Source organism: Chiloscyllium punctatum, chromosome 39 (genome assembly GCF_047496795.1).
Source record: "Chiloscyllium punctatum isolate Juve2018m chromosome 39, sChiPun1.3, whole genome shotgun sequence".
NCBI lineage: Eukaryota > Metazoa > Chordata > Chondrichthyes > Orectolobiformes > Hemiscylliidae > Chiloscyllium > Chiloscyllium punctatum.
In genome coordinates, this window is record NC_092777.1 from 48,709,413 (window position 1) to 48,730,438 (window position 21,026).

Genomic DNA, 21,026 nt, shown 5'->3' on the forward strand with positions numbered 1-21,026 from the left:
TGTGCCTTTCCTGCGTTCTGACCAGTCAAATACTCCAGGCAGTGCCTTTCACATTAACCAAACAGCTGCTGACTGCTGAGAAGACAGAGATTCTTAAATTGTGTTGGTGCAGAGTCTGGAAAGATCACCAATCCAGCTTGAAACCATCCATGTTGTAAATCCACGGGCTCTGTTTTATTTATTAACCTTCTTTTGGGACGCTTTACTAATTTAATCTATCCTCCCTCTTTGCAACCTACTTGTTAATGTGTGTGAATTTCTTGAATGCACGTCACCAGGTTATAGTCGAACAGGTTTATTAGGAAGCACTAGCTTTCGGAGTGGTTATGGTGTACAAGATCGTAGGACACAGAATTTATAGCAAAAAGTTTACAGTGTGAGGTAACTGAAATTATATGTTGAAAAAGACCTGGATTATTTGTTAAGTCTCGTCTTTTTCAATATATAATTTCAGTTACATCACACTGTAAACTTTTGCTTTAAATTCTGTCTCCAACAATCTTGTACTCCACAACCACCTGATGAAGGAGCAGCGCTCCGAAAGCCAGTGCTTCCCAATAAACCTGTTCGACTATAACCTGGCGTTGTGTGATTTTTAACTTAGCACACTCCAGTCCAACACTAGCATCTGTAAATCTTGAATGCATGTGTGAGTGTGAGTTGGAGTCTTTCATAAATCATTTTTATAGATTAAGTGTTCAGAACGGTTAATACTATTTCCTTTATTTTAAAACGTACACAAAAATCTGTCAGTGTGTCTTTTACAATCACTGCATTTAAACAGTTAAACTCTGAATGAACTGGTAAGCAAATTCTGTCAAAACATCTGTTGTGGTTGCCTGAAAGGTGGAAAGCGATTGTATCACTCCTCATCAATTTGTGACACCATTGAATATATCCTTTCAAGTAACTATGATATTGAAAGTTAGTAATTAGCGTATTCTGCTGCTACTGACCAACCAAGCTTCTGAAGGCAAGTTCCTCATTTTGTTGAACCAAGGATTCCAGTTCAAAATTGTGCAAGTCAGGTTGATTGACCATGCTGAGTTGCCCATAGTGTCCAGGGATGTTCAGGCTAGCTGGATTAGCCCAGGGAAATGCAGGGTTACAGGGGTTGGGTGGGATGCTCTTTGGAGGGGTGGTGTGGACCCGATGAGACAAATGGCCTACTTCCACACTGTAGGGATTTCGTGATTCTAATCTATTATTCCTTATGTCTTCTTTCAGGACAAACCAAACAGTAAATTGATGGATTCTTCAATGTTAGCTCTGCACTGTTAGGTTAATCGTTAATCATGGCTTTCTCTACAATATCACTGCTGGTTAGAAAATGAATATTTACAATGAACCAACCGATGTTATGAATATAATTTGTGAGATCTTGCTTCTGGCCCTTCAGTTTTATTATGGTTCCTTTGCAGAAATTTAGGACGCATTTCCTGGAGTAATTTTATTTTGATTGGTTGAATCAAATGTTGATTATATTGAAACAAACAATTTGCACTTGGTAATTCTGGAAAGGGTAATTTAAAGTTGAACTCTGCTCATGTATCTTGTCCCAGGGAAGATGTAAACAGTAGCTTTCACGAGAGTAATATTTAATAGTTTAATTATACCTTGCAGGTTGTTCTCCCTGTCTTTCCCCACTGTCTTGTTTCGGCTTTGCTCACCCAAACAGCAGAATAATAAAGGCTAGTTGGTCCCAAGTACCTACTTAACACCTAGCAAGGTATTCAAATTGACTTGTAGCTGTTTTTGCATATTAATTGTTGGTTATCTGGCTGTGGTCATTTAAAACTATTCTAAGGGTTGATCAGTAAAAAAAACATGATAAGTGATGATGAACATTTTGAGATTGTAGCTGGGCTTACTCTGCAACCTAATGCACAGGACAGTACTCTACCACAGGGTAGACTGTGTGACACCTATTGAGAAATGGAGCAAAATACGCCAGCACTTGTTGCCTCAGCTGTCAGCCTTGCTTCAGTGATATCAATAGCACCTCATTCAATTCATTATTATTCTCTGTCTTGGCAGTTCCAATGCTTTCCTGGCCTATCTTCCACTCTCCGTAAACCTCAGCTCATCCAAAATGCTCCTGCCCTTATTTGAAGTCTAATTCACTTGTTGCCTTTGTGCTGGTTGACTGACATGGGCTCCAAATACACAAACACCTCACGTTTGATGTTCTCATTCTTGTATTCAAATCCCTTTGTGGCATTACTCTCGTGTATCTCTGTAACCTCCTAAAACCAACCTTGATCCCCATCACCTTTTCAGAATTCTGTCCCTCCAGGTCCGATCTTGCATATCCCTGCTTTCCTTCACCCAATGATTGGTAAGGCCAGCTTGCCCAAAACCTAAGCTCTGAACTTCCCTTTCTAAACTCTCTGCCCTCTCCTTCTTTAAGACACTCCTTAAAGCTAATATCTTTGTTCAAGGTTTTGGGTGGTCGTCCTTAGTGTGGCTTCTTACTTGGCTTGTACAATTCTGTGAAGGATTTGGGACATGTATGTTTTTAATGGTGTTATATAAATGCAAACTGTTGTTACTTCACCTGCCATTGACTGCCATTTGCTTAAAGGATTGGCATGAGCTATTCCCAATGTTCCTATCTTTAATTAATCAGCTAACTACTTCCCTTACTTTGACCATCCCCCAATTCTCTCTACAAGTTAATGATGAACTGTGCTAAAATAGCAGCTCACTTCTTGTATGTAAATTAGTCTGACATTAAATTTCATCCTTTGATGTTCCATATCTTGCTTTTGTTTTGGACTGTAATTCCAATCTGAACGGGACCTGCAAAAACTTGAGAATACTTGATTTGAGAAAATGTGAGTTGACTGCTAATATTGTGGTTGATTTGCTTGAATAATTAATGACAGTGTACTACTGAATTTGTCTTTACTTCCAGGACTGGGAGTTATGAAAGTGGAATAGATGGAGTCCTTATTGAAGCAGAGTGATGGCTCAATTGTTATGGAGGGCAGGTTCTCATTATTATGTATTAGGGACAAGCAAAGTCATGAGCGATGCTTAATAACCTCTCGAATATAACTGAAAGCTAGATCTCTCATTATTATGTGTTTGAAATAGAAGCAAACAACCATTTTTTAATTAAGAAGAAGCTTCTGTTGCTGACTCATGTTTAACCTTTCCGTTTGAAAGATGTTTGTTATGTTGTGACGTGCAGTGCATCTCTGATGAAGATGGTGCTGTTTGCTGCTGTTTCATCCATTCTCTTATTGAGGACGGAACTACGTAGGGAAGATGAATGTTTGTGTGGCGATGTGTTGTAGATTTATTAATAGTGTTGAAAAATTAGAAGTCAAGTAAACCTGATAGGGGTTCAGAACCAGTGGCCAAGCACAATTATTTAATGCATTTGAGTACATTCCTTAACTCCTGTCTATTAAAGCCCTGCCTGAAACAATTTAATGCAGTACACTCAGACCACCTTTCTATGGATTGATGCTTACATTTAAATTCACTTGATGTCATAATACACTGCAAAGGAATATACCTTACCCTCATCAATCTTTTGTGGAATGACACAAAGTAGTTTGGAGAATATTCTCTCACCGGTGTCACCTGTCTTTGTTATGTAGATTTGTTCCCTGATTTATTGTTTTGCTTTCTCCTCTGTGTGTCTCTCTCCCTAACTCTGTTTGTCCGTCATTTTCTCTTTAGTGCCTTGATTTCATTCAACTTTGGTATCTCCCCTTTCCCCTTGATATACCGATCATTTTCACCTCCTTCCACTTGCAAAAAGGCTTGCAGTGGGAACCATTTCCCTTCTGACCCTCCCTGACACAATCGTTTCCTTCAAAATGTGGAGTTTGCATTCAAAACCGGTTCACTGATGTTCTTTAGGGAAGGAAACTGCCATCCATACCTGGTCTGGCCTAATCCCAACCTGCCACAATGTGGTTCATTCTTAACTGCCATCTGGGAAATTCTGGGCAGGCAATAAATGCTGGCCTAGCCAGTGATGCCCACATCCCATGAATGAATTAAAAAAATTGTCTTCAGACAGCTTAGAATGGAGTAAGACTCTGCCTCAGAAAGTCTTTGGGGTAATGCAAGTTCTACAGGTATAAAATGGGCACGTAACATCCAGAGTGATGAGTGAGGTGTGTTTCCCACCATATTGACAAAGACTTGGGTCTGAAACAGGGACCTGGCTGTTTAGCAATGCAAGTGCAGGGCCTAGTACCTCTTTTAAGACTCCAGTCCAAAGTTGGATTGCCCTGAACTTACCAAGTGTTGTGAAAAATGATATATGTCAATGGGGGGGGTTGCATTTTGATTTTGAGGGGGCTCTTTTTTTTCATTGTTGGTAAGTCATTTATTAGATGATGTTGTAACATAAATACAAACTGTAATATTACTGTACTGACATTTGGATTTGTACAGATGCAGCATTGGAATAATTCATCATGATCTGTAATAATTATCAACCCTTCATCAAACAAAGCAACAGCACTAAGGAAATCATTCATTGCTTCGACACTACAATATTTAAATTGGCAGAAGACTGTAGGCCTAAGTTAGCAACAAGCTTTTTTTTCAATGTAACTGGCAATCATGTCCAAACACAATAAACCATCACACGAAACACATTTCCCACCGACTGGTGAGTTCACAGTGAAAGCATTTCCATTGCATGTGTCCAAAGCTGGAAGATTTTAGCCAGACAGTTGCTACCCTCTTTACTGCATCTCAAATCTCAATCTCAGATTTAAACCCAACAATTGACAGAAAGCCCATTTCAATAATATCAACTACATTTTCTCCATATAGTAGCTCCTAAAGATATGCAACATTATGCTGAAATTCCAGGTTTATTTACAAGTAAGCTGATTACATTTTTATTAATAGATTTAAACTGTTTTCTGTCTTGCAGTCTCTCTCCCCCCACATCATAAGCAAAATCAATCTGTTCCTCTGCTATTTCTGCCATTCATCTTAAACTGCAGGCCTTTTGTTGTCAAACATTCCACCAGTGAAATAGTTTTTCCCTCTTGGCTCTGTCCCAACCCCTCCTTATTTGAACACCTCTCCTTTTTGCCCTCCAACCTTCCTCCTTGAAAGGCAAGTCTTTTGCCCATCTCTCCAGGCTGCTTTTCCAGGTACATGTCTGAGCCTGTAATTGCTACTTGGAGAAACTGGTTAACTCAGAAAACTCTCTCAACGTTGAGACATACCACAGGAATAAACATACCATGGGAAGAGGTATATAAGAAGGAAACATCTTGGAAAACAAATGCAAATTCTGACCAGGCATGACCTCTTCTATTTCAGGGTATTGACGATTCTCCGCAAATGGTATTTGCGCTCAAACAGGAGGCGAAAGCAGTGAAGGGGAAGAAGGAAGAGGAAGTTGGAGATGCCAAGAGTCAAGATGAAGAGTTTGCCATCCGGATAGGTAGAGGTGGATTATCTGCAGGCAAGCATCCGTGTCATATGCCAACAAACATAAACATTGATTTAAATAACTTTTAAAGGGGATGGGTGGGAGCAATTGCACTTACTTCAAAGTATATTAAATGGCAATCCAGGGTTTTATTATAGTTTCTGGTGGTTCAGTTGCTTCAGCTTAATCAATTAAGTGAATTCTTCTTTCCTTTGGCTGCAGAATGTTGTCCATTGTGTTCTAATCAGTCTGACTAATGTGGGATAGTATTTGCTCTGGATCTGGGTGCACTGTCAGCTTTTATTCTGCTTGCTTACATCTGTGGCTGGAGAGTATGTTTATTCACGTCTCCATGGTTTTTTCAGAGTGAAAGTTAGAAATAATCAGAAGACGTAAAAGATGTCAGTGAACTCACACTATTATTAATACTCTCTCAAAAATATAGCTCCTCAAAATTAACGTAAAAGATGTTGGGAATGAAAATGGATTTTTCTGCAAATAAATGCTGAAGCAGAAAATTAATTTGCAACAACTGCTGACTTTAGGATGTGTTACCATCTTAAATTCCTGAAAACGTTTTGGTCATTTTGGCGTTTTCTTTGGTCAGTATTAAATATTTTTGTATATTCTGTTACTATCGGAATGTCTGTAATAGTCTGGGAGCTGAACAGTAGTGGCTATGAGCAGGAAATTGGCGATCAAAACTTGTATGTATTGTCAATTTAAGATATTTCTTAATAGATTGTATTTTCAGAAAGCTCGAGGAGTGGCACAATGGCTCAGTGGTTAGCACTGCTGCCTCACAGCGCCAGGGGACCCAGATTCAATTCCCGCCTGGATGACTGTCTGTGTGGAGTTTGCACATTCTCCCCGTGTCTGTGTGGGTTTCCTCTAGGTGCTCCGGTTTCCTCCCACAGTCCAATGTTATGCAGATTAGGTGAATTGGCCTTGGTAAAATTGCCCGTAGTGTTAAGTGCATTTGTCAGGAGTAAATGTAGGGGAATGGGTCTGGGTGGATTGCTCTTTGGAGGTTTGGTGTGGACTTGTTGGGCCAAAGGGCCTATTTCCACACTATAGGGAATCGAATCGAATCGAATCGAATCTAACCTAATCTGGTAAATTTAGGGCTGAGCGCTGATGATGAAATCCTGCTTGTGAATTGCGACAAGTAGGTTCGAAGTATCCTGACATTTTCAGGTTCTAAATTGCAGGATAAGGGGATGAAAGGTCCCAACCCGAAATATCGGCTCTCCTCCTCTGATGCTGCTTGACCTGCTGTGCTTTTTCCAGCTCCACACTTTATCGACTCTTATTCCTTGGGGTGAATGGCGTAGTTTTCTGACAAAAATTCAAATACTGTATAAAGAAGAAATGAGTACAGTAATCCCAGTGGTTTCAGTAATATAATGGTGACATCAGTGCAATTTATAATTGACTGCTTTGGAGACTTTTTATAGTTGAGTTCAAATCTTGCAAATGCTTAGGCATATGTCACTGGGTACAGAACACACATCCTTGTCTCTAGTTTTTGTGTTTATTTGAACCTTATGGTCTTCTAGCTTTGGACTTTTTGACAATTTGGAAAGAGTCAGTTTATAACTTGCCCTTTGACTGCAATACAATACAATGTAATGATATGCAGTCATGGTCAGTTCATGCATGACTGTTTCTGCTTAGTTCAACTTGTTTGTCTTTGTCCACCCTGTTCCTAGTTTCTTACTCATACCTGCTCCCGAGCACTAAATGCAGTTACTAGTATAAGTAGGTAGTGAAACAAAATAATCAGACATTGTAATGATGGTTTCATTTTGATGCATATTCTGAACCGGGAATTGGCATAATCACAGAATCATAGACTTCTACTGTACAGAAGGAGACTGTTCGACCATCGTGTCTGTACCAGCTCCTGAAGGAGATACCAAGCTAGTCCCAATCTCTTGCCTTATTTCTGTAGCCCCTTAAAATCATCACTTTCAAATATATATCCAGCCTTGTTTTGAAACCTGCTCCACCACTCTCCGAGGCAGTACATTCCAAATCCTAACAACTCGCCGAGTAAAGTTTCTCCTCATTACACTCCTCGCTGTGTTGCTGGCAATCTTGAAATTGTGACCCCCCCTAGTTACTGACATACCAACTGATGGAAACAATATGCTTCTTTATCCCATTAAAATTGTTCAAAATTTTGAACACCTCAATAAGATCACCTCTTAACCTTCTCTTGATGTCGGTTGTGATCTACTCGGAGATGGCCATTATAAAGCAGACAGCAAGAGTCCCATTGCCCCTTCCAATGGGGGGGAGGGGGGGAGATGGCAGGTGAATAAGTGCATTGGGTAGGTGGAAAGGCCAATCAAAGGGCCTGAGGAGACCTCTGGTTGGCACCCCGACTGGAGGGATGGCACTGCTATTGTAGGTTTGGACAACAGGATGGAGGTGCACGCTGAAGAGTGGTAAAAATATCAGACCGAAATGTTGTCACAGCTGCGAAGCCATCACTATGAAGGGGCATGACCTCTGGTATTCTGTCACTCGTTATGTATTGGGTTGGGGGTGTGTGGATTTGAACCCTTGTCTGCTGTATGGAGGCTGCCTTCAGCCAAAGATCAGGCCTTTTCCTCAGTGGTGGATAGACCCAGATAGTCACTTCATTGAACTTCATCAAACCTCCAATCCTGCACCTTGCCACTGGGAAAATCCTGCCCTATGTCTACTAAGACCGTCTGCTTAATTTTAAATTGATGCTTTGCTTCGCGATCTGATGTGTATCAAATGGCAGAAATATAAGGACACAATAAATAAAAAGAGTCTCGAGAAGAGTGGAGGCAGGTATCTCATGGGCACATTTGAGGAGAAACCCTTTGATTCCATTGGAGTTGACATTTCTACTACTGGGCCCCTCTCTAACTTAACTCTCCAGCATACTCTGAATCAAAAGCCTACTTTTTTCTTATCTGACCACATCCTGTCCATTAATCCCAAGAAGCAGCCTGGTCATTTATTCATGGTACCTTTATTCCTGATGAAGGGCTTTTGCCCGAAATGTCGATTTCGAAGCTCCTTGGATGCTGCCTGAACTGCTGTGCTCTTCCAGCACCACTAATCCAGAGTCTAGTTTCCAGCATCTGCAGTCATTGTTTTTACCTCATTTATTCATGGTACCAACAAACAAGGATCTTTTGCCAAATGCACGTTTTTTTTGCCCATTATTTTTAATCACCTTGCATTATTTTTTGAGCAGGTTAATTTGTTTGCTCTGCAGTTTGATCACGCTGATTCATCACGAGTTTTCCCAGCGATGTTGTGACACGTGTATATTACTCAGACTGAGGGTAGCGAGAGTAAATGGATTGCAGGGGTAGAAATTGCAGGTGCAAAACTTTCTCCATCAAATGATTGAATTGAGACAGAGAAAGCACACAATTTAAGTATGAGGCTAATGAGAATTTTGCAAGGCCATTCTGCGCAGTACCACAGAGCTCTTCACAAGAACACAAATGCTCTGGTATCTTTAAACCAAGTAAATACTATAAGCTGTAGGTGTCTTGCGTGTGCGCAATGGATTTGTCCCTGTCTCAGATCCAGAAGCTCTGTGTTCAAGACCTAATCCAGTTGGTTGCCAGCTGACAGGCCAGCAGGAACCTGCCTTGAAGCCATAATGGACAGGCCAAATTGGTGCAGAGCACCCTTGGATACTGTTGGCTAATCTGTGTTCCTGGAGGTCCAAGAGTCCCAGCAACACTAAGAACTTGGCAGTGGATGCAGCCAGGAAGGTGCTAATGGACCTCAGACCCAAGGGAAGTTGAGGGATATAGCTCGGGGTGGTTTCAAGCATCTTGGAAAGTACAGTGAGGGAGTTGAAAGGGTCCAAAATGGCCATCGCCTTGTTTTGAAACTGTAACCTAAGTTTGAGATGCTCCATCCTGTGGGAACATTCCCTTCATCTTCTCCCAACCACTCACTATTATTTACAAAATACTGTTTGAAAGCTGTACAAGAAGTTCCATCACTAAATACTTCATGTTATCATTATGCAAATTTAAGGAGAAGTGGTTTTGAGTGGACCAGGCGACCTCATAAATCATTGCCCATTGTAGAATTTGAGAGATGGTGTTTTCCTTCCATTATTTCATGATAGAAAAGAGAGGGATGCACTTTCAGTCCTTTGCAACTCATTAATACTTGGCGAGTTTGGAAACTAATCGAGTTTGCTAAGAAATGCCTCTGTTTTCCAGTGTGTCAGATGACAAAATATTTCAAAACTTTTGTTCACCCTGCCCCACCAATGTCTTTTGCGAACTGTGGAGGAAGTTTCTGTGAAGCAACAAGCTGATGTTACCACATGACAGAGTACACAACTAAATTTGCTGTAAGCTTGGAGTATGAAGATGTTTTAAAGCAGCAGAAAGAACTCATGTGCATGTTAACATTGTGTAGTAACTTGCTCCATTCACCAGTGGGGAGGGAGAGGCAGAACACTGGAGGTGTTGGATGTGAATGGAGATGGGGCAACATCAGCAACAGGCACCATCACATACATGCACTCTGTGTGAAAGCCTCAATCAAACTGTGCCCCCAAATTTCTCTTTGTTTGTGGTATTTTCTTTGCACCATTCAGTGGAAATGATCTCATAAAATTCAAAATAACGTCTACGTTCTCCTCAAGCTATTATTGACGATGGTCATATACTGCTGAAAGGTTTTAGATGAGCCTATTTCCTTCAAATGCCAGCTCTAAGGAAATCTTCCAACAGGTTGATGAGTATTCTCGGAAATGTGGAGGTTATCTCAGTGGGGTTTTAAGCCGGAACCATGAATAGGATAATCCAGAATAGCTGGTGGCCATTTCTTAAAGCAACGAGCATTCCTAATTATTTGTATCCAACAATTCTCCGTTCTTCAGTCCTTCACTATTTACCACCACAGGATAAAATGGCATAAACTGTCTTTATCAGCCTTTTCTCCCTATTAAACCCATTCCCTGCTTGCCTTTGGCAGGAGTGCACAGCATACTTAACTCTCTTTTATCTGAGTTGATCTCCTTGTCATTTTTTCAAGTCCTTTTACAGATTGCTGATTCTCCAAAGTTACTTAAGCTGAAATGCTAAAGTGGTTTGCTGCTCACAGATTTGGATGGATTTGCTGCTCATGTCTGCCTTGCTCAGTTTTCTACATTCAGCTTTTTGCTGTCCCCTGTTTTGATTTTGACATTTTCATTCATTTGTGCATTTGTTGCCATTTTAATTAAGTGTAAATTGCAAAGTAGGCACTACATTTACTGCTTTCTATTTTATTTTCCAGCACTAGTGATTTCAATTTGCTCCTTTGAATAAAAACATATTTAGAGAATGGAAGATCAGCCAAGGTTCCCACTTCTAGTCCAATGAACGCAGCTTCTGAGGCACTTGTGTTACAGACAGGTGAGGATAGAACCAGGCTTAGCTGTGACGCTTTATGTTCAAATAGTCGTTGGCTTAGACTGTTGATAAAATAAAAGGAAAGAAAAATTGTCAGCAAAATCAGTCAAAGGTTTCATTTTAAATTTGCAACTTGTGAAAAGCTGCTTATAATCCATTGTATAAACAGAACGCACATCACTGACGTTTTATGGAAAATGAATCCGTATTATAACTAATATATATTCACTTCTATTATGTATTGTTTGGCCTTTTTCCAAAATTGCTTCATCGAATCAAAGCAATGTAATAGTCAACAAAACAGCTCTTGGAGTCAAATGGGCTCTGCAGTTTGCTTTGAAATGTCACAAAAAATTGTTTTTAATCATTCATAAATTAACGATTGAATCATGGAACAAGTTCCAGCATGTGGGCTGTATATTAATCATGGATGAGTTTGCTTCACCTAAATTTATCCTAGGGTGGTTTCTGATATTTTTTTAATGATAAAAAATGCCCTGTGTTCCTTCCTATTTTAATAGTTTATTAGTTATAACCAAACAGTTTACCTGGGTTAGCAGGGTCGGGGTGAAAAGTTTTGCCTGGGATGGGGGAATGATGATCTAGCATGCCAATGCTCTCTTTGTAACTCTACTGTTTAAATAAAAGACAAAAGAATGGCTTCTGATTTAGGCACATTCCAGCTATTTTTTCTATGTCCAGTGCGGAAAAACAAATTTCCATGACCCAGCTCACATCTGAATGCTCCACCATTTGGAAACAGGGTCTGCAATGCCCATCAGCAAGCCTGACTGAAGTGGCTAAATCCTAAAGGACAGAGCTGGTAGACTGTGCTTATGGTAGGTGGTGAGGGAAAATCATACTTGAGCTTGTACTCTTCACCAGGAGCATTTGACCATGACAATATCAGCAGGAATAACCACTGCAAAGAGACAGAGTCACCTTCACATTGATCATTAGTGTAACACTACTACAGTGCTAAATATGATAGATTTTGAACAGATCTAGCCACTTGACTGAGCATCCATGAGTCGTTTTAGACCATCATATAACAACAGCACTGCGTTTAACCATAATTTGTAGCCTCACACATCCCCTAATCGACCATTAACATCAAACTACGGGATCAACCCTGGTTCAGTGAAGTACGTAGGAAGGCATGCAAGGAGCAGCACCAGCAGCACCTAAAAATGAGATGTCAACTTTGTGAAGCTACAATACAGGATTACTTTACATGCCAAAGCTGTATATAAGCAGCATTTGATAAACAGAGGTAAATTATGCCAACAGAACAAATCCATCTCCAGGATTGAATGGTGATGGAAAATTTAAGCAGCTTACTGATGGAGGATGCTTCACAAATAGCCTGAGCCTCAATGATGGAGCCCAGTGCATCAGTGCAAAAGATGGGGCTGATGCATTTGCCACAGCCTTCAGCCAGAAGAACTGAATGGATGATCCATCTCAGCCTCCTGAGCATCGTAGATACCAGCCTTCAGCCAATTAGCTTCACAGCATACAATGCTAAAAACACAATGAAAGGACTGCATACTGCAAATATCCTGGCTGCTCTGTCAACATTCTAACAATAGTCCTGAATATTTGTGCTCCAGACCTAGTCTTGCCCCAAAGATAACTTTTTCCAATGCTGCCATCTCCCCGGCAATGTGGAGAATCCAATCAGTTGTCAGACCGTTAGTCTATTTTAAGTTGTGAGCAAAGTTGTAGAAGGTGTAGTCAGAAGTTGCTCTCAAGTAGTATTTTTAAACAGCAATAACCTTCTCACTGGTACTCAGTTTCAGTTCCACCAGGCCCACTCAGCACATTACCTCATTATAGCCTTGGTTCTAAGATGGAGGTGAAATCGAGAGGGGAGGTGAGAGGAGCTGCCCTTCACATCAAGGCAAATTTGACCAGGTGTTGCACCAAAGAGCCTTAGAAAGTCTGGGATCAGTGGGGAATGGTGGAGTTGGAGTCATATCTAACACAAAGGAAGATGGATATGGTGGTTGGAGGTCCATTATCTCTGCTCCAGGCTATCATAGCACAATTTCCTCCATCCATACCTTAAGCTGTATAATGTTAAACTGCTTCAGCAGTGACCTTTCAACTATCATCAGTTCAGAAAAAGGGAATGCTTTCGAATGAGTTCACAATGTTCAGCACCATTTCACCTTCCCCAGATACTGAAACAACCTGTCTTCAAATACAGCAAGACCTGGACCTTAGCAAGAATTGGGCTGATAACTAACGTTAACATTACACACCTGCTAGGCAATCACCAGCTCTGAAATGAGAGATTCCAACTATTGTCCCTTGACATTCAGTGATCATCATTGAATCCTGAACTATTTACCATTGACCAGAAATTAGGCGAAAGTGAGGATGCAGATGCAGGCGATCAGAGTCGAGAGTGTGGTGCTGGAAAAGCACAGCAGGTCAGGCGGCATCTGAGGAGCAGGAAAAGGCTGATGAAGGGTTTTTGCCTGAAACATTGACTTTCATGCTCCTTGGATGCTGCCTGACCTGCTGTGCTTTTCCAGCACCACGCTCTCCTCTAAAAATACCATGGCTGTAAGAACAGGTCAGAGGTCAGGAATACTTTGGAAGTTACTCAGCACCTGACTCCACACAACCTGTCTATTATCTATAAGGCACAAGTAAGGAGTATGATGGAGTACTCCCCACTTGCCAACAGTCAAGAAGCTTGACACCATCCAGGACAAAGCAGTCTACTTAATTGATATGTATCTACTACCTTCAACATTCACTTCTTTCACAACTAATGCACATTGAAGTAGTGTTTTTTATCGACAAGAAGCACTGAAGCAACATGCTAAAGTTAGTTTGTCAACATCTCCCAATTACGGGACCTTTACCGCTGTGGAAAACAAAGCCAGCAGACACATGGTACCACTTAAACCTACGAGATCTCCCCCCAAGTGATGACCCCCCCCCCCCCCCCCCGAGCTGGGGCTATCTCGCCATTCCTTCGCAGTTGCTCTGTCAAAATCCTGAAGACTCTCCCTAACAGCACTGTAGGTCTACCCACACCAAGTGGACTGCAACAGTTCAAGGCACAGCTCAGAACCTCCTTCTCTCGGGCACTCCTGGGTGGCAATCAATGTTGGGCAGCCAGATGAGCCCACATCCCATGAATGTATTAAAAACAAATTATGAACCGCAATGAAACCCTATGTGTGGAAAATCCCAAGGTGAGGTCTGTGTGCAACATTGCAGGCTTTATCGCAAATACCGCTTTACCTACAGACCTTCACAAACCTTGCAATAAAGCTTGCATTGGAAATAGCTAATTGAAAAAGTTGGAGAAGAGATTCATAAATGAGTCCAGAGATGAGGGATTTGATGCATGTGGATAGATTGAAGCTGTTTTCTTTAGAGAAGAAAAGGTGAGAGAAGATTTGATAGAGATATTCAAAATCGTGAAGTGTTGTCGGATCAGAGGAGATGGGAGAAACTGTTCCCACTTTTGGAGGTGTTATGAACCAGAGGTCACTGACTAAAGGTAAAAGGCAAAAGAGTTGGAGGTGACATGAGGGACATGGATAGGATCTGTAACCTATTGCCTTGGATTGTACTGCGAGCTGATTCAATCATGGCTTCCAACAGGTAATTGGATGAAGATCTGCGGTGAAGATTTTGTAGGGCAATGGAAGTAGAGAGGAGCAGTTGAACTAGTTAAGTTGCTCATTTAAAGGATGGTGTAGATATGACTGGTCAAATGGTCTCTTTCAATGCTATAACCCATTTCTGTGTTTGTGTTCTGTGAAACAATCCTTGGGGTGAGGAGCTCCCGTGGACCTGGTTGACTATAAAATGGGAACCCACTCCCTCCTATGAACAATACAAGGAATGAGATCCTTGAAACGTAGGTCTGATCTCTGCCCGCTGTGGGAGAGTAGGGGCAGGAGGGAGTCCTTTCGTGGCATTGCTGGCACGTGTAAAAATTCCGATGGGCAACTGGCAGGAATAGCATCCAAGAAATCAGCTCTAATTTAATGCCACCTGTCTGGCTGTCAACCCAGCTGGGGGAAACGGAAAATTTGAGCCGTGGTTCTAAACCTGACAACAGGCACTGGCAGGGAGTGTAGCCGTTGTCTGCATTTTCATCAGGTTTCGGTGTTCCTGGAGATTGCTGCACTCATCAATGGAAATGAGAAAATGAGTCAGTTCGGTGTCAGTCCAAGGTATTGTTTGTCTGTAACAAAAACAAATAATGATTCAAAACCTACGCTTTTGGTCTTCCATGAATAACCTTGTGGAGCTGGTTTGCTTTTTCATTCTGATATTTGAACAGGATAACAAATGTATTGGGGAAACTGTCCTGACTGAGATGATTTATCACAAGTGGAGGTGGGCAGAATAAAGTAAAGACTGTGACTGTTTTCACTCAGCTTCTTCCCAACTATGTCAGCTGCTGAGCAGATGCCTTACTAAAAGCAAACTGATGTGAACAAAATTGTATCCAACGTGCGCAATTCTAGTGGGACTGCACACTCTTTCATTTTTGTCAAGCTGTGTTGGGCGAACTTCAAACGTTGTAGGAAGACTAATCAATACCATACCGTGGACAAAAGTACAATCAAATTATTCTTCAGGAGATGACTGATGATAAAGAACAACTGGAATGATTGTGGCATCCCTGGACAGGCAGCTCCATTTATCCATTTAAAGTAGTTGACAATTTCTGTTGTTAAGTACGAGCCTGGAAGGGTAAACAAGTTGCTCCCTCTCACTTCTGAAGTTTGCTCCGACATTTTAAATTTTTACAAAGGATGTGTTTTTTTCAGTTTAATTGACTCTGTGCTTGATCATGAGTAAAGTCATGAAGTGACAAGCCAGCCAGATCTTGAGTTGGCAAGTTTCTTTTTTTTCCCCATATTTAAAATTTTATTAAGCAATTACAAAATAGTTTACAAAACACAGTTTACAAAAAACAGTTAACCTTTACAGCTGTATACAGCAGCAATTTTACAAGGGAGAGGAGCAGCAAAGCCCCTACGTACCATTGAGCTCTCACCCACCCACACTCCGTTTTTTTTCCTTTCTTCTTTTTTATTCTTTTAAAAAATTTTTTTTCTTTAAACCCCCACACTACCACCTAACTGCGGTAGTGCTTATTTTTACCCAGCCCCCATGGTGTGTGTGTGCAGGTGTGAGACACAGTGAGAGTCACAAGGTGCACGAATCTTTATTCAGTTTCCACCACCAGGAAGATAGGAAACACCCGAGTGGCCAGTGACAAGCACTGCCCTTCACATCAAAGGGCAATACTGTGTGATCAAAACAGTGAAGGGGAGGGCAGGGATTAAATCAAACACAGTCTGGTTTATTTTTTTTTCTTTTTTTTATCTTTGTGTTTTAAATATTATCCCTGCAGTTCCAGTTATGTGACATTTCAGCCACTTAGAATCATAGAATCTTTCCAGTGTAGAAACAGGACCTTCGGACCCACAAGTCCACACCGACCCTCTGAAGAGTAACCCACCCAGACCCATTCCCCTACCCTATATTTACTCCTAACTGTGCAAACTCCAAAGTCAGTTGCCTGAGGCAGGAATCAAACCCAGGTCCCTTGTGCTGTGAGGCACCAGTGCTAATCACTGAGTCACCGTGCCACCCCAGGATGTCAGCTTTTTTTGTTTACATCCGAGTGACCAGTGACAAGCACTGCCCTTCACATCAAAGGGCAATGCTGTGTGATCAAAACTCTCCTTTGTATTTTTTTTTCTTTTTAAACCCCCACACTACCATCTAACTGCGGTAGTGCTTATTCTTTTCCCCAGCACCCATGTTATGTGTGTGCAGGTGTGAGACACAGTGAAAGACACAAAGTGCACGAATCTTTATTCAATTTCCACCGCCAGGAAGATATGAAAAACACCTGAGTGGCCAGTGACAAGCACTGCCCTTCACATCAAAGAGCAATACTGTGTGATCAAACAGTGAAGGGGAGGGCAGGGATTAAATCAAACACACTCTGGTTTATTTTTTTTCATTTTTTTTCCTCAGTTCATTTTTTTTCACATCAAAATTTTTTTATTTTTTTTAATCAAAATTTTTAATTTTTTTTTCTTTTTTTTTCTTTTGTTTTTTTTTTAAACCCCCCACACTACCGCCTAACTGCGGTAGTGCTTATTTTTTCCCCAGCACCCATGGTGTGTGTGTGCAGGTGTAAAACAGTGAAGGACACAAAGTGCACGAATCTTTATTCAATTGCCACCACCAGGAAGATAGGAAAAACACCCGAGTGGCCAGTGACAAGCACTGCCCTTCACATCAAAGAGCAATACTGTGTGATCAAACAGTGAAGGGGAGGGCAGGGATTAAATCAAACACACTCTGGTTTATTTCTTTTTTTTTTTGCACCCATGGTGTGTGCGTGTAGGTGCGAGACACAGTGAAAGACACAAAGTGCACAAATCTTTATTTTATTTTATTTTTTTTCTCCCCTGTGTTTATTTTTGTTTTTTTTTCTTCTTCCCAGCACCCATGGTGTGTGTGTGTAGGTGTGAGACACAGTGAAAAGACACAAAGTGCACAGATCTTTATTCAATTTCCACCACCAGGAAGATATGAAAAACACCTGAGTGGCCAGTGACAAGCACTGCCCTTCACATCAAAGAGCAATACTGTGTGATCAAACAGTGAAGGGGAGGGCAGGGATTAAATCAAACACACTCTGGTTTATATCTGTCAACCAGTGCTCCCTGATTGGATCACGTTAACAACCCCAGTCAGGGAACTCATATTCTATGAGGTCCACTTGGCCTACCCTGTTGCAATCACTACAATCATGTGTAGAAATGCATAATTTGCCTGATAGAAAACATTCTCCTGCTGCAAACATAAACGAGAAATAAATATTACAATAAAATCACTTAAGCAGTTCCTCAACAATCGAACCTAAACATAAAATAACTGTTAATAAACACCGAGTTCACATTGGCATAAATGTTTTTCTTTCCCATTTCCATAAAAGTATTGTTATGTTGGGCTGATTGAAGTTTGAAAGATTACAACAAGGTGGCAAAAGTTTTAGTTAGCTGTAACCTGTGCTGAAAATGGGATCATATTTTGCATTTTGTTATTGTGTTACTGACGTATAGTAGATCAGTTTTAAGTTGAATAACAGGATGTAGACCTGGCAAATTGAAGCAGATTAAATTGCAAAGCCCTAATCAATCACCTTTGAATGGGTCGAGTAGTGTGTCTATACTTCTGATCTTAGAGGTATAAAGTATTGGCAATCAGTGTGTGACAGCTGGATCAAACTTGGAATAACTTCAGACTTTGTTTACGAGTTTAATGAGATTTTTCACTCTCGGGAGTGGCCATCACTGTCAGACACTAGCTGTCTAGTTTAAGGCACTCGTGGATCATTGGTGAGATAGCTGATAAAAGGTGTTAGACAACAACAAAATTATTTGAAAGCTATATCCCTAATTGATGGGATAAAATTTCTCAGGATCCTGCTTAAGAATTGCTATGTGCAAAATATTGCTGCTTGTTGTGGTTTGTCATTGTTTTTTTCTTGCCTTTGTCCTGACCCTTTTCCCATTATAAATTCAGACTTCCGTATTCATAATGTGAACAGCCTGCTTACTTTTGGTACGTGGCAGTTATGTCGTCCTGGCAGTGTGATGCTATTACACTTCAGATTTGTGTCTCTATCTGCTCACCCTGTGTTGCTGACCAATTCATATTCTGCTGCCACTCTTGTCGAATTGCATTCGGTTTTCCTATTGTCTTAAGTAATATCACAAGTCTTCCAATATGGGGAGAGGTCTCTGAATCAACTCAGATGTCCTTGACCCTGACTAAACTTCCACATAATTGTATGTGCAGTACATGGATGGGAGGTTTAACCATCTACTTCCGACACGCCCCCCACCCCCAACAGATCCCACTGTTACCATCCCCGTCTCCCAGAACCCTAAGGGGAACACCACCCCTGCTCATGCCTCCACCCCCATTCCCCCACCACCACACCCACTCCAGTTACAGGCTCCACCCCCACTCCACACCTACACCAGGTCCTAGCTCCCATCCCTGCCGAATTTTCACCATCCCCCCAGACCTTCCCCTCACTGAGGACAAACGATCAGTCCTCAGCAAAGGCCTTACCTTCATCTCCCTCCGTCCACGCAATCAATGAATTTAATACGTATCGTGATGGCACAGACTTCTTCTGCTGCCTCCGCCTCCGAGTTTACTTTTACAATCAGGACTCCCGCCCACCTTCCAAGGACCCCTTCGCCCGCCTCCAACACACTGCATCCACCTGGACACCCCGCACTGGCCTATTACCCGCCCTCGACCTCTTCATTTCCAACTGCCGCTGAGACATTAAACGCCTCAAACTGTCTACCCCCCTCTCCCACTCCAACCTCTCACCCTCACAACGCGCAGCCCTCCACTCCCTCTGCTCCAATTCCAACCTCGCCATCAAACCAGCAGATAATGGGGGTGCAGTGATAGTCTGGCGCACTGACCTCTACACCGCTGAAGCCAAATGCCAACTCGAGGACACCTCCTCCTGCTGCCTCCTCGACCATGATTCCATCCCCCGTCACCAAACCATCATCTCCCACACCATACAGAACCTCATCACCTCAGGAGATCTCCCACCCACTACTTCCAACCTTGTAGTCCAGGAACCCCGCACCACCCGATTCGACCTCCTTCCCAAAATCCACAAGCCTGACCACCGTGGCTGACCTATTGTCTCAGCCTGCTCCTGCCCCACCCAACTCATCTCCACCTACCTCGATACTGTCCTATCCCTTCAGTCCAGGAACTCCCCACATACATTCGAGACACCACCCAGGCCCTTCACCTCCTCCAAGACTTCCGTTTTCCCGGCCCCCAACAACTCATCTTCACCATGGATATCCAGTCCCTCTACACCTCCATCCGCCATGACCAGGGCCTCCAAGCCCTCTGTTTTTTCCTCTCCCGACGTTTCCAACAGTACCCTTCCACTGACACTCTCATTTGTTTGGCTGAACTGGTCCTCACCCTTAACAATTTCTCCTTCGAGTCCTCCCACTTCCTCCAGACAAAGGGGTAGCCATAGGCACTCGTATGGGCCTTAGTTATGCCTGTCTCTTTGTTGGCTACGTAGAACAGTCCATCTTCCAAAGTTACACCGCCACCACTCCCCACCTCTTCCTCTGCAGCATTGATGACTGCATTGGTGCCACCTCGTGCTCCCGCGAGGAGGTTGAGTAGTTCATCAACTTCAACACATTCCACCCCGACCTTAAATTCACCGGGACCATCTCTGACACCTCCCTCCCCTTCCTGGACCTTTCCATCTCCATTAATGATGACTGACTGGACACTGACACTTTTTACAAACCCACCGACTCCCACAGCTACCTGGATTACACCTCTTCCCACACTGCCTCCTGCAAAAATACCATCCTGTATTCCCAATTTCTCCTCCTCTGCCGTATCTGCTCCCGGAGGACCAGTTCCACCACACAGCACACTTGATGGCCCCTTCTTTAGAGACCGCAATTTCCCTTCCCACGTGGTTGAAGATGTCCTCCAACGCATCTCATCCACATCCCACACCTCCGCCCTCAAACCCCACCCCTCTAACCGTAACAAGGACAGAACCCCCCTGGTCCTCACTTTCCACCCTATCAACCTTCGCGTAAACCATATCATCCGAAGACATTTCCGTCACCTCCAAACGGACCCCACCACTAGTGGTATATTTCCCTCCCCACCCCTTTGCACTTTCGCAAAGACCGTTCCCTCCGTGACTACCTGGTCAGGTCTACGCCCCCCAACAAACCCACCCTCCCTTCCTGGCACCTTCCCCTGCCACTGCAGGAATTGCAAAACCTGCGCCCACACCTCCTCCCTCACCTCCATCCAAGGCCCCAAAGGAGCCTTCCACATCCATCAAAGTTTTACCTGCACATCCACCAATATCATTGATTGTATTCATTGCTCCCAATGCCATCTCCTCTACATTGGGGAGACTGGATGCCTCCACGCAGAGCACTCCGGGACATCCACACCAATCAACCACACCGCTCTGTGGCTCAACACTTCAACTCCCCCTCCCACTCTGCCAAGGGCATGCAGGTCCTGGGCCTCCTCCACCGCTGCTCCCTCACCACCCAATGCCTGGAGGAAGAACGCCTCATCTT

At 42.6% G+C, this 21,026-nt stretch overlaps 1 protein-coding gene across 2 annotated transcripts in view; it reads left to right on the forward strand.

Moving 5' to 3' along the window:
* Window positions 1–21,026, forward strand: part of LOC140464045 (zinc transporter ZIP11-like) — a 765,315-nt gene that overhangs the window by 219,199 nt on the left and 525,090 nt on the right. For both annotated transcript variants that reach the window (XM_072558684.1, XM_072558685.1), the window contains one exon: window positions 5,308–5,452. In XM_072558684.1, coding sequence (XP_072414785.1) covers window positions 5,308–5,452 — 145 coding nt within the window. The remainder of the gene's footprint in view (window positions 1–5,307; window positions 5,453–21,026) is intronic.